We start from the raw sequence: 14,326 nt of genomic DNA on the forward strand, positions 1-14,326 counted from the left end.
TACCTGTGATCTCTGTCAAATAAAAAAAAAATTAAAAAAAAAAAAGTAAAAATAAAAATAAAATTTTAGTTGTGCAGAGGTCCCTACTCTCCCTTTCTTCTTCAGCACTTATGCCCTGTACACCTGTGAAACTGTAGTGAAAATATTAGGACTTTATTTGAGGAATTGGAAAGGATTTCATAAAAAGACTATTATCTCTTCTTGTGATGCTACCTCTTAATGATAGTCATTGGCTTTTTCATTTATTATGAAAAGCAGATTTTCTATAGTAGGTGAAAATGTTCACAAAAACTAATTTACATACCCCTTCAAATCTCTTTTGGAGTAAGAAAGGATACAAATAAACAAATAGTAATAAAACTAATTTGCATACTCTAAAATGTTGGTCTTAATGGTGCTGATGGATGGTTTCCAATTTGTAGCAAAGCAATTAAAAAAAAACAAATTATATTGAAATGTACTTTATTAAAAAATAAAATGCCAAAATATAGTATCGGGCAGATTTATCTTATCCCTGTTTCTTTTGTTGATGACCAAATAATAGACCAGGATTCATGATTTTTTATAAATATACTTTGATGATTTTGTCAGTTTTATATATCCCCAGTACTGTAGATGCAAATATATAGAGGATAGTAAGAGTTTTAATTTGAAATCATGGTCTTTAATGAATCTATTTCTTTCTTTCTGTTATCCAGTGGATTCTCAAAACATGGTTTGCAGGCCTCCCATCTTAGAAATCATCTGTGATGCTTCATAAAATGTAAATTCCTGGGCCCCATAACAGAGCTACTGCCTGGACCTGATACCAACACCCTGTAGTTTTAGTAAGAATTCTGGATGATTTTTTATGGGCATTGAGGTTTATTAACCAGTGCCCTTGAGCAGAAGTCAGCAAACCTTTTCTAAAATTGCTGTATACTGAATATTTTCAGCTTTAACACCCTCCTTTCTACAATGAAATATCCAGGTTTAACTTTGACTCCCCAAAAACTTAAGTGTTGATAGCCTATTGTGGACTAGAAGCCTTACCAATAACATAAACAGTTGATTAACACATGCTTTGTATGTTGCATGTATTACAAACTTGAGTTCTTAAAATAAGCCAGAAAATAGAAAATATTATGAAAATCATAAAGAAGAGAATATACATTTACAGTATTATGCTATATTTATTGAAAAAAATCTTTAGTAAAGACTCACTATAGTTCAAACCTGTATTGTTCAAGGATCAACTGTACTTACCTCTGCTATTATAGGACAAAAACAGCACCAGTAATGCATAAACAAATGTGCATGAACTTGCACATCTATGATGGAATCAAGATTCTAGACAAATGGTTTTTTCTCTGTGAATGTTTTCTAAGGCATTATCTCTGAAATCAGTTTTGATGATCAATTCCTTGATAACTAAGGAAAACCCATAACTAAAATACACTTCCTGGGATGCCTGGGTGGCTCAGTTGGTTGGACGACTACCTTCAGCTCAGGTCATGATCCTGGAGTCCCAGGATCGAGTCCCGCATGGGGTTCCCAGCTCCATGGGGAGTCTGCTTCTCTCTCTGACCTTTTCCTTGCTCATGCTCTCTTTCACTGTCTCTTTCTCAAGTAAATAAATAAAATCTTAAAAAAAATAAATAAATAAAATACACTTCCTGGGTTTACATATTACATGAGTGGATATAAAACCTTTATTATATTTAGAGCCTTTTCTATGTTATTGTCAAGGAGTGAGTGTGATTATCTTATTTGTAACTATATAATCTGCTTCTCATGTTAGGTTCCTGTGGCTAGAGCAAGTATTCTTTGGCTAATTGGAGAAAACTGTGAACGAGTTCCTAAAATTGCCCCTGATGTTTTGAGGAAGATGGCTAAAAGCTTCACGAGTGAAGATGATCTGGTAAAACTTCAGATTTTAAATCTGGGAGCAAAATTGTATTTGACCAACTCCAGACAGGTAAGAGTCTAAATCTTAGTCTACCTATGTGACACCTACTTTCCTCTTTAATGAAGTAGCTAAGGTCTGTTCATGCATTAGTTTGTCCATTCAACAATTACTAGGTGTCTGTTTCTTTAAGTTTCTGTATTAGAAGGTAGTGGTGCAGAGAGATAATGTTCTGGTCTAATAGGGAGAAAAATATAACTGAAATAGTATGTGGTAACCACTATAATAGAAGTATTAAGATATAGTTGAATTTCAGAGGAGAAAGTTATTGAAAGTCTGAAGTAGAATGAGGTGAGCAATGAGAGAAGGTTTTGTGAAGGATAAAACTTTTTTTTTTAAGATTTTATTTATTTATTTATTTGAGAAAGAGGGAACAGAGAGAGTGTGTGTTGGGGGAGGGGCAAAGAGAGAGGGAGAAGCACACTTTGTGCAGGAAGTCTGAGGTGGGGCTGGACCCTGAGACCCTGGGATTATGACCTGAGCCAAAGGCAGAGCTTAATTTACCGAGCCACCCAGGTGCCCCTCAAGTAGGAAAAGAGGAGAGCAGTGAGAGTCATGAAACAGCTATGTTTGTTGTATCTCGTTTACTGATAAAACACCATGTTAACCTAATCGTCTAAATCCATGTAGTATTGAGAAACTCATTATAACACCTAGAATTGGCTATTCTAAATGTATCTAGTTTCTAGGTTATTATAAAATTAATACAAAATTAGAATGTTAATCCAGATCTAAAGTAGTTATGTCTTATACAATTAAATGAAGGTTCTGTTTTTGGCTGTGTTTGTAGCTATAAGGAAACAATAATGGAAAAGTATTACTTTTTGTTCAGAAATTGTGAAGTGTATTCTATATCTTTTGAATTTGAAGACAACATAGCTTGCACTCGGACATACTTTCTTGAGCTTTATTATTAAATGAAGTTTTGGAGCTCAGTTTCTGGAGTGTTCTATTGTATATTTTAGAATGATACTTCTAGATAACCACAAATTGACTTCACCACCTACTGGTAAAAGCATAATGATATTTAGAAAACATGCCAAGTTTTCATATACATTTTTACATAACTCATTATTTATTAAATGATTAAATATAAAAGTAGATGAGTGGCAGTATCTATAGGGTTGTACTCTGTTCTCCAGTTTCTCATTTCTCAAGAAAAGGGGTCTTGAAAGAGTTGGTAAACTAAGCATTAAAGAGTAGTTTTTAATCACCGTGAACTTGACAGTATTTTTAAGTTGTATGGTTCATATCTGTTGGATATGACACAGAGACTATAATGATTTACTTGATCTAAATGTAAAGAATTGTTTTCGTTTTTATTTTAGCCATCTTGAAAAGTGGATTAAGGAGACCAAGCCACGGTGCTTAGGGACTGGTTTGCCATGAAGTCCTTCTATTTATTTGTAGATCTGAATTTCCTGTGGTGTAGATACCTCAGTGAGCATTCCAGAATTGTTAATGAATTATTTAGTTATTGGGACCCTGAGATCATGACCTGAGATCTAAGTTATTAATTTTTTTTATAGTGTAGAGGAATTTTTTTTTGTTCAGTTCTGTGAAAAAAGACCAAAGGTTTTTTTTTGAAACTCTGTTTTACAAAAACTTGCTAGAATTCTGTGAGAGATTTTGCAAATGCAATTAGGCTTTAGATACTTTTGTTAAATTATTGATTTTTTAACTATTCTGTTTTTTTAATTTCTTATCTTGTTTTTTTAAATTAACATACAATGTATTATTTGTTTCAGGGGTACAGGTCTGTGATTCATAAGTTTTACATGATTCACAGCGCTCACCTGAGCACAAACCCTCCCAGTGTCCATCAACCAGCCACCCCATCCCTCCCATCCCTCTTCACTCCAGCAACCCTCAGCTTGTTTCCTGAGATTAACAGTCTCTTATGGTTTATCTCCCTCTCTGGTTTTATCTTTTCCATTTTTTCCTCTCTTCCCCTATGATCTTGTCTTGTTTCTCAAATTCCTCATATCAGTGAGATCATATGATAATTGTCTTTCTCTGATTGACTTACTCTGCTTAGCATACTACTCTCTAGTTCCATCCATGTCATTGCAAATGACAAGATTTATTTTTTGTTTAAGATCTTATTTATTTATTTGACAAAGAGAGAGACAGCAAGAGAGAGACTGAGCACACAAGCAGGGGGAATGGCAGAGGGAGAAGCAGGCTTCCCGCCAAGCAGGGAGCCTGACATGGGGATCGAATCCTAGAACTCTGGGATCATGACCTGAGCCGAGGGCAGCTGCTTAACAACTGAGCCACCCAAGCACCCCAAGATTTCTTTTTTTTTTTTGATGGCTGCATAGTATTCCATTATATATAAAATATCTCCTTTATCCATTCATCTGCTGATAAACAGCTGTAGTTTAGCTATAGTTTGGCTGTCCATAGTTTGGCTGCTGTGGACATTGCTGCTATAAACATTGGGGTACTCATGTTCTTTTGGATCACATTTGTTTCTTTGGGATAAATATCCAGTAGTGCGATTGCTGGGTCATAGGATAGCTGTATTTTCAACTTTTTGAGGAACCTCCATACTGTTTTCCAGAGTGGCTGCACCAGCTTATATTCCCACCAATGGTGTAGGAAGGTTCCCCTTTCTCCACATCCTTGCCAACGTCTGTCATTTCCTGACCTGTTAATTTTAGCCATTCTGACTGGTGTGAGGTGGTATCTCATTGTGGTTTTGATTTGTATTTTCCTGATGCTGAGTGATGTTGAATACTTTTTCATGTGTCTGTTGGCCATTTGGATGTCTCTGCAGAAATGTCTGTTCTTCTGTCCATTTCTTTATTGAATTATGTATTCTTTAAGTATTGAATTCTTAAAGTGATAAGTTCTTTATAGATTTTGGATACTAGCCCTTTATCTGATATGTCATTTGCAACCATCTTCTTTCATTCTATTGGTTGTCTTTTGGTTTTGTCAGCTGTTGGCTGTACAAAAGCTTTTGGTCTTGATGAAGTCCCAATAGGTTATTTGTGCCCTTCTTCCCTTGCCTTTAGTGATGTTTCTAGGAAGAAGTTGCTGCAGCTGAAGTCAAAGAGGTTGTTGTCTGTGTTCTCCTCAAGGATTTTGATGGATTTCTATCTCATATTGAGTCTTTAATCCATTTTTAGTCTATTTTTATGTGTGGTGTAAGGAAATAGTCCAGTTTCATTCTTCTGCATGTGGCTGTCCAATTTTCCCAACACCATTTGTTGAAGAGACTGTCTTTTTTTCTGTTAGACATTCTTTCCTGCTTTGTCGAAGATTAGTTGACCATAGAGTTGAGGATCCATTTCTGGATTCTCTATTCTGTTCTAATATCTATCTGTCTGTTCTCGTGCCAGTACCATACTGTCTTGATGATTACAACTTTGTAATAGAGCTTCAAATCTGGAATTGTGATGCTGCAACCTTTGCTCTTCTTTTTCAACACTCTTCTGTTTATTCAGGGTCTTCCCTGGTTCCATACAAATTTGGGTATTATTTGTTATAGCTCTGTGAAAAAAGTTGGTTTTTTGATAGAAATTGCATTAAATGCGTAGGTTGTTCTAGGTAGCATAGACATTTTCACAATATTTGTTCTTCTAATCCATGAGAATGGAGTGTTTTTCCATCTCTTTGCGTCTTCTTCAATTTCTTTCATGGGTATTCTAGAGTTTTCTGAGTCCAGATTCTTTGCCCCATTGGTTAGATTTTACTCCTGGGTATCTTATGTTTTGGGGTGCAGTTGTAAATGGGATCTACCCCTTAATTTCTCCTCCTGTCTTTTTATTGGTGTGTAGAATTGCAACTGATTTCTGTGCATTTATTTTATATCCTGACACTTGAGAGTTTTGGTATCCATATTCATCAGGGATATTTGTCTGTCATTCTCCTTTTTGATGGGGGCCTTTGTCTGATTTTGGGATCAAAGTCATGCTGCCCTCATAAAATAAGTTTGGAAGTTTTCTTTCCATTTCCATTTTTTGGGAACAGTTTCAGGAGAATAGGTGTTAATTCTTTTTTAAATGTTTGGTAGAATTCCCCTGGGAAGCCATCTGGTCCTGGGCTCTTTTTTGTTGGGAGGCTTTTGATGACTGCTTCAATTTCCTTACTGGTTATGGATCTGTTCAGGTGTTCTATTTCTTCCTAGTTCATTTGTGGTAGTGTATACATCTCTAGGAATGCATCCATTTCTTCCGGGTTGCCTAATTTGTTGACATATAGTTGATTATAATATGTTCTTGTAATTGTTTGCATTTCTTTGGTGTTGGTTGTGATCGCTCCTCTTTCCTCTGTGATTTTATTTATTTGGGTCCTTTCTCTCTCTCTCTCTCTCTCTCTTTTTTTTTTTTTTTTTTTTGATAAATCTGTCCTGGATAAATTATTAATTCTTTGAAAGAACCAGCTCCTAGTTTTGTTGATCTGTTCTACTGTTTTTTGGTTTCTTTTTCATTGTTTTCTGCTCTAGTCCTTATTCTCTTCTGCTCTAGTCCTTATTCTCTTCTCTTGCTGGGGTTAGGCTTTATTTGCTGTTCTTTGTCTGGCTCCTTTAAGTTTAGGTTGTATCACAAAGATTTTGAACTTGTGTCTTCCTTTCATTTTTTTCCATGAATATTTTAATTCTTCTTTAATTTTCTGGTTGACCCAGGATGCTCTTTAGCGTCCATGTATTTCAGTTCTTTCCAACTTTCTTCTTGTGATTGAGTTCTAGTTTCAAAGCATTGTGTTCTGAAAATATGCAGGGAATGATCCTGATCTTTTGGTACCTGTTGAGACCTAATTTGTGACCCAGGATGTGATCTATTCTGGAGAATGTTCCATCTGCACTAGAGAAGAATGTGTATTCTGTTGCTTTTGGATGGAGTGTTCTGAATATATCAGTGACATCCTTCTCATCCAGTGTGTCATTTAATGCCTTCATTCCCTTGTTGATCTTTTGCTTAGTTGATCTATCCATTTTGTGATGGGGGGTGTTAAAGTCTTCTAGTATTATTGTATTATTGTTGTGTTTCTTTGATTTTGTTATTAATTGGTTTATGTAATTGGTTGCTCCCATGTTAGAGGCATAGATATTTATTTATTTATTTATTATTTTTTTTAAAGATTTTATTTATTTATTTGACAGAGAGAGATTACAAGTAGGCAGAGAGGCAGGCAGAGAGAGAGAGGAGGAAGCAGGCTCCCTGCTGAGCAGAGAGCCTGATGCGGGACTCGATCCCAGGACCCTGAGATTATGACCCGAGCCAAAGGCAGTGGCTTAATCCACTGAGCCACCCAGGCGCCCGAGGCATAGATATTTAAAATTGTTAGATCTTCTTGTTGGACAGACCCAACTATGATATAGTGTCCCTCCTCATCTCTTATTATATAGTCTTTGGTTGAAAATCTAGTTTTTCTGATATAAGGAATTCCATCCTAGCTTTCTTTTGATGTCCATTAGCATGGTAAATGTTTTTCCATCTGCTCACTTTAAATCTGGAGGTGTCTTTGGGTCTAAAATGAGTCTCTTGCAGATAACATTTTGATGGGCCTTGTTTTTTTATCTAGTCTGATATCCTGTGTCTTTAGATTGGGGCAGTTAGCCCATTCACATTCAGGGTAATTACTGAAAAATATGAATTTAGTGCTATTGTATTGCTTGTAAAGTGACTGTTACTGTATATTAACTCTGTTCCTTTCTGGTCTATGTTACTTCTGGGCTCTCTCTTTGCTAAGAGGACCCCTTTCAATATTTCCTCTAGGGCTGGTTTGGTGTTTGTAAATTCTTTTAGTTGCTGTTTGTCCTGGAAGGTTTTTTTTGTTTGTTTGTTTGTTTTTTAATCGCTCCTTCTGTTTTCAGTGTCAGCCTAGTTGGATATAGTATTCTTGGCTCCGTACTTTTCTCATTTAGTGCTCTGATTATATCATTGCCAGTCCTTTCTGGCCTGCCAGGTCTCTATGGATAAGTCTGCTGCCAATCTAATATTTCTACCATTGTATGTTACAGACTTCTGATCTACTTTCAGGATTTTCTCTTTGTCATTAAGACTAGTAAGTTTTAATATTAGATGACAGGGTGTGGACCTATTTTTATTGGTTTTGAGGGGGGTTCTCTGTGCCTCCTGGATTTTGATGCCTGTTTCCTTCCCCAAATTAGGGAAGTTCTACTCTATAACTTAGTCCAGTATACCTTCTTCCCCTCTCTCTCTTTCTTCTTCAGGGATCCCAATTATTCTAATATTGTTTCGTCTTATTGTATCACTTCTCTCTCGAATTCTCCCTTCATGATCTAGTAGTAGTTTATCTCTCTTTTTCCCAGCTTCTTTATTTTTCATCATTTGGTCTTCTATATCACTAATTCTCTTCTTCTGTGAGGTAGATGTTTGAGGTTAGTATGTTTTGTCATTCCTAGAAAGCCCAGTTCAGCTGGTAGCCATTCTCTAGCTTCACCTAGTATTTCTTGCAGACAAAATCATGCCCAGGTAAACACAAAATTGATGTTATACAACTGAATTGGAACAAATGTACATTTTCAGAATAATTAACAGCATAACTACTGTCTCTACCTCACAAATTTATTAAAAAGATTAAAGGACGCAGTCCAGGTAAAGCATTAGGATTTCCTGGATCATATTAGTGCTTGGTCCATGTTAGTTATTATGCTTTTTTGTATTCCTAGTTTTTACTGCTAACCAGCTGCTGGATTATTCTTAGAGAATATTATCGTTTATAGTAAGGGAATTAATCCCCTTATTGGAATATCTATTCTCATGAGTAAAAACACTCCATTTGGGTTTACCCCACTGAGAAAAGGGTGGTGAAAATTTCTCTTACTATGAAGGAAAAATTGTTAGATATGATTATCAAGAGTAGAAAATGCTATTAGAATACTCGTACAAGGAGAATAATTTCACTGTTATACAGGTGGAGAACCTGAAGGACTTTGAAATAAGCTGAAGTTGCTGAAACTCTGTAGCTCTTAAGACATAGTGTAAAGGTTGAGCATGACTTCTTTAAAATAGTCTACTGAGGTCTGAGAGAGAAAACTGGGGGTTGATTAAACTGGTTAATAGCAGTTAAAAATTAGTGAATAATGGGTGCATTTGCTTTCAAACTTCCTGTAATCTTTTAAATGTAGTGATAAGTAATATAACTGTTCTGTTTGACTCATGTTTTTCTTTTTCTTTGTAGAATAATGCATACCTATAGAAAAGTGCAAAATAGTATTAATACATATGTATCTACCACTAAGATTAAGTCCGTGTTTTCACCATAATTATTGTTTTTTTAAGGAAGTTTAATAAGTAAAAGTAAATCCTCAAGTTCCTGTTCATACCGTATTTTCCTCCCCATTGGTAGCTGCTATCATATTGGTGGTGTCCTTCGGTCTTGTGTTGTTTTACATGTTCATTACACGAGTATATATCTGTGTACTATGTTACTGGTTTGTGGGTTTTGAAATTTTGCTTGCATACTCTTGTTACCTACTTTTTTTCACGTAATACCATGTTTTTAAAATATTGACATATATAAATATAATTCATTTAAGTAACTGTCTCATTTTCTGTGAGACAGGTTTCTGCTTTTCTGCCATTAGAAAAGAGAGTGAATCATTGAGTATCTTTAATACTTACATTTTCTTTGTATTGCTTTTTGGACTCTTTCGTAAGATTCTTAGTAAGAAATTTCATAAATCATAATTATATTTTGGGGATCCTTCCTGAAGTTATAAACAAGTTCCCTCTTGGGGTGTCTGAGTGCCTCATTCAGTTGAGCATCCATCTCTTGGTTTTGGCTCAGGTCATGATCTCAGGGTCCTGGAATTGAACCCCACTTTGGGCTCTGCACTCAGCTTGAAATCTGCTTGAGATTCTTTCCCCCTCTCCATTTGCCTCTCCCCCCAGTTTGCATTCTAAATAGGTAAATAAATAAAATCTTAACAAAAAAAAATAATGACACAAATTATCTCTTGCCCTGTGATTTCAAGTCTTTGGAGAAATTGGTCTTTGCCCCCAACATGATTTAACATGACAGCAAAAGGGGCTCAAGCTCTGTGTAGTAACATTGCTACCCTTTTTTGGGATTTATTTTCTTGGCATTAAAAAACTCAAGCAAATATAGCATATAAGGAAAGAACTTACAGAAAACTTTTCAAGTTGACAAAAATATGGATACTTTTAAGTTCGGGAAATTTCATCCTGGTTGGTGGTAAAATGATGAAATTGACTACGTGGAACACTGGTACTGCTTAGATTTCCCTCTGGTATAGGTTAAGAATTCTATGTAGCTTTCTTTCATTTATCAAACCATTTGCCAATATCTTTATCAAAATAACAGCTGTATGGAACTAATATTAGTCTTCACTCTGCTAAATGGCTAAATTCTGTGTCCTTTTTTATTTTCCTTAAAGAGTATATCTCAGCTGATTTTAGGACTATATTTTGAGATACCTTTTTTATTATTTTGTGCTGACTTAATAAACATTTGAAGAAAGCTATTTGAGCGAATATTTATCAGTTTATTACTTGTTAGAGTGTTTAGTTAAAAATATAATGCTCATATTTTAAGAAGTTTTTTCAAGTCATGATTTTTAAAATTTTTATGTAGCTTTCCCCAAAAGTCGTTTTCCTATGTCCCACTAACTTAGAGTCAGTCTGAAAGGAATGTAATTGGTGTAGTGTCAGATAGCATTAGCTGTTAGTTGATACCAGTCACAATCCCTTTAATCTAAGCAGAAAAAAATAATGTATAATCAAAATTTAACAAGTTATTAATGTTTCTGTTATTGAGGTGCATTGTATTATTGTTTTGTTTCATAATTTTGTAAGTAAAACCTATTTAAAAGAATAATTTAATGTCCCATCTGGTTTTGGATTCAGTCTTTGGTTATCTTAAAATGCTCATGATTATTTATTTAACCATTATTTACTTTCTTTGCCACTGTTATCCAGGACAGATTTAATATAGGTTTGTTGTCTGTGTGTCCTATCCAGTTTAGGATTTGCTCCAAATTCTTCATTTTTATTATTAATTGTTGTGTTAAAATAGGACAGAGAAAGTTTGTAGACTTCTGTATTGTACTTTTAACCTCTGCTGTGGTTTTGTCTAATGACATGGAAACACAGGTGCAACAAACAAGCGATTTCATTTTAATATGTAAGACATTTAAATCAGAAAGACTTTCTTTTTCCAACCTTTTTGGGATATTACATAAGTAATTTCTCTTTTAGAGCGGCATGCAGAATGTGTGCTGATTGTGCCCTAACAGGGCAAATAGGAAAAAGCTAAATCCTTCCTTTTTTCAGTGGTGGTGAGATGAATGTTGAAGTGTTTCATCTGCTGGCAACCTGTACCAGCAGGTTACGCTATGGCCTGTGCAAAGCTTGAAACTCCCAAGTTGTCAGTGGATGGAGTCTAAGTAAGATGTGGGAAGGTTAGGGCTGGTTATAGATGAAATATGTGCAGGAGATAGTCCTGCCATAGATCACTGGTGAGTGGTCAGAACACTCACTTCATTTCTTTTGTCATTTATCATGCAGTGTAAATCTAAAGCCTATTTATATTATTATTTGGTAGTTCTTCCTTTATTTTGTTATAAATTCCAGCAGCAATCAGTTCTTAAAAATGGAAGTGTATACTTAACTAAAAATTTCTTTCTTGGTATTTAATATGCACAAAATGTTTATCAGTATTTACCATCCATTCTGAGAGTTGCAGTGGTATCACTGACCACACAACCACCAAAAGATAAAATATATCTGCTTAAAAAAGCATCAGCATCTATTCAAAAAGCCGAAGAGTTATTTTAAGAAGGTTGTGTCTCAAGATCACAAATATTTACAGGCACAGAAGATGTTTACATAGCTCTCTGTGATACAGGATCTCATTTAAGTAACTTTTTAAAAATTGATTTTCTTCATTTTATATTCCAAGTTCTCGTTTGCACATATGAAAAATGAAGCAGTAACTCTTTCTGTATTTGCTCCATTAGCAGAAAAAGGACCTAAACAATGCTAGTTTTAAAATAGAGAATTAATTAATTCCAATAATAGGTTGACTTTTTTCACTCAAAGCTTTTGTATGTTTGCTCTGTCAGTGCTATAAATGGAATCAAAGCAAAGCTTTTGGAAGTTTATTCTGTTCAAAAGTGTTGTAAATGCTCTTGTAAATTTAAGAGGTCAACATGGAAGATAAAATTACTTGGTTTTGCTAAAAATGTTGTCATGGTAAAATCAGTTTCTTAATAAATTAAGAAAACTATGGAAGAGAAGCATTTTGAGAATTGGTTGTGGTGCACATAAACCATTTCTGTTTGTTCTGTCTATTGAAATAAAATTATAATGTTCAAATATACTGATGTTTGATATATATAGTTTAATTGGACTATAGAATTCTTGTCATGAAGCTAATACTGAGAACACATACTTATGTATAACAGTATGCACTCTTGCACACAGTTTTTTTGCTGTATATTACCAAATGGATCCGAAAAACTGCTTTGTAAATTAACCTAACCATCCTATGTTGGCTTTCGTTTTTAAAAACAAGGGAGGGGATGGGAGTAAGCAAAACATCTATTTGTTAGGTTTTGATTCAGAATCAATTGGAAATCTTTAAAGCATTTACCAACTGAATGCCAGAAACCTTCAACTTCTGAAAATTTTAGCAAATGGCAATTCTTGAAAACAAATCTTTTAAGCAGGGAGTTATTGAAATTTTTCCCTTCAAGTTAAATGTTAAGACCTCAAGATTTACTTTAGAAGTTCTGTCATTTGCAGTATCTCAACTAACATAAAGACTTTTTTTGATGGAGCTTTTACTTTGTATTAGAGTGAAATGATATTGAGAAGGTAATTTTTGCATTTTCTAAATTTGGTGAAATATTTTAAAAAGTGTAAATAGAGACTTAAAAGTTTTGTCTCATAGAAATAATTATCAAAATAATTGGAGTGGTAAAAGTTAAGTATATGGGCTTGATATTTTTACAGATGTCAGCATGAAAGAAAGCATGATGAGAATATGCTTCTATCTACAGAATTTTCTTTTTGCTGACCAGATTGTTTAATACTGTAAAGAGGGTGTTTTCTTCATTAAAAATATTACGGTCTATAGAAAAGAGTAAGTTGAAGATGTCAACAATTTCATAATTATTGATCATAAAATTCAGAAGGATTGTGGGCAGTCTTATTTTTTAAAAATAGTTCACGATAAGACCATGTAGAAATATGTTCTTAAGAGAAGTATCAATGACTTAGTATTAGTCATTAGTAATTAGTATTAGGTACTCCAAAGAAACTGATTGAAGTATATAAATATATGGTGAATAATTATTGTTTTTAATGCATCATTATATATAGATAGGTTTTTATCTTTTAGAAAGAACTTTCATTTTGAAAATGGATGTTTAATGGAACTGTTTTTATAAGGCCACCAATATAATCAAACAAGTTTTGCAGTCCATAAAGGCATACTGTAAAAATTATAAAACTTTAATCCTGAAAATTGCCTAACTCTTGATAGTGTCTGTTAATATATTGAAGTAGTTTAATTTCCTAAAAATTAATTTTGGGGACCAGATATAGAAGCAAAATACATCACTCCACTTGCACAAAAAGGAAAAAAATCATTCAGTCACTGTATTGTACACCTAAAACTAAATGACACTGTATGTTAACTATATTGGAATAAAAGTTTTTAGGAAATCATTGTAATGAACAGACTTATTTTTTTTCTCTGATTTATTTTAATTGCACCTTCTAAATCGCCACACTCAGATGGACTTCAGAGTTACACTGGTTATAAATTCTCACAGTGCATTTGAGAAAACTGATGGTTAGTATGTTTCCTAGCCTTTCTCAGAAAGCTAATAACCTAGTCCAGGACACGTCACTTTGTTTTGAGCTGCATTCCTCATTTGGTGAATATTTTGGTAATTGTTTTTAAAAATGAATCATAGAATTTTTCTTATCTATAGTTGAACCAACACGGTCTAGTAATTAGCGAATAGCAATTACTGGTAACCAAATTCAGAATAGCTCTATTAACATTTTTCCCTTTTATTTTTTATAGTTCTGCTTTATTAGAACTAGGTTAATGCTTTTAAAATATATTATTACTGCAAGAAGGTTGCTTTCTATCCAAATCAATTATCTTAACCAATTATAACTGTAAAAGTTTACCACACCATTTGTGTACTTTGACTTATTGTTCTAGAATTGTCTTTAGCTCTGCCTGACTTGATTGATTTGTTTTGCATGCATTTCTAACATCTACAAAATGTTCTAATGTAGATGTTTCTTTTTTCCATGTATTATGAATCCTATTTAATTTATAGCTACAATTGTATTTATGTAATCTGAATTAAAACTATGCTTTTTCAATAAAATAACTGGAGCTTAAAATACAAACCTATTT

General features: G+C 34.0%; 1 protein-coding gene across 4 annotated transcripts in view; it reads left to right on the top strand.

Annotated features, from left to right (window-relative positions):
• AP3B1 (adaptor related protein complex 3 subunit beta 1) overlaps positions 1-14,326 on the top strand; it is a 344,581-nt gene that overhangs the window by 216,309 nt on the left and 113,946 nt on the right. For all 4 annotated transcript variants that reach the window (XM_082724772.1, XM_082724770.1, XM_082724771.1 and 1 more), the window contains one exon: positions 1,781-1,957. In XM_082724772.1, coding sequence (XP_082580898.1) covers positions 1,781-1,957 — 177 coding nt within the window. The remainder of the gene's footprint in view (positions 1-1,780; positions 1,958-14,326) is intronic.

Source organism: Mustela nivalis (assembly GCF_964662115.1).
Source record: "Mustela nivalis genome assembly, chromosome: 3".
Taxonomy (NCBI): domain Eukaryota; kingdom Metazoa; phylum Chordata; class Mammalia; order Carnivora; family Mustelidae; genus Mustela; species Mustela nivalis.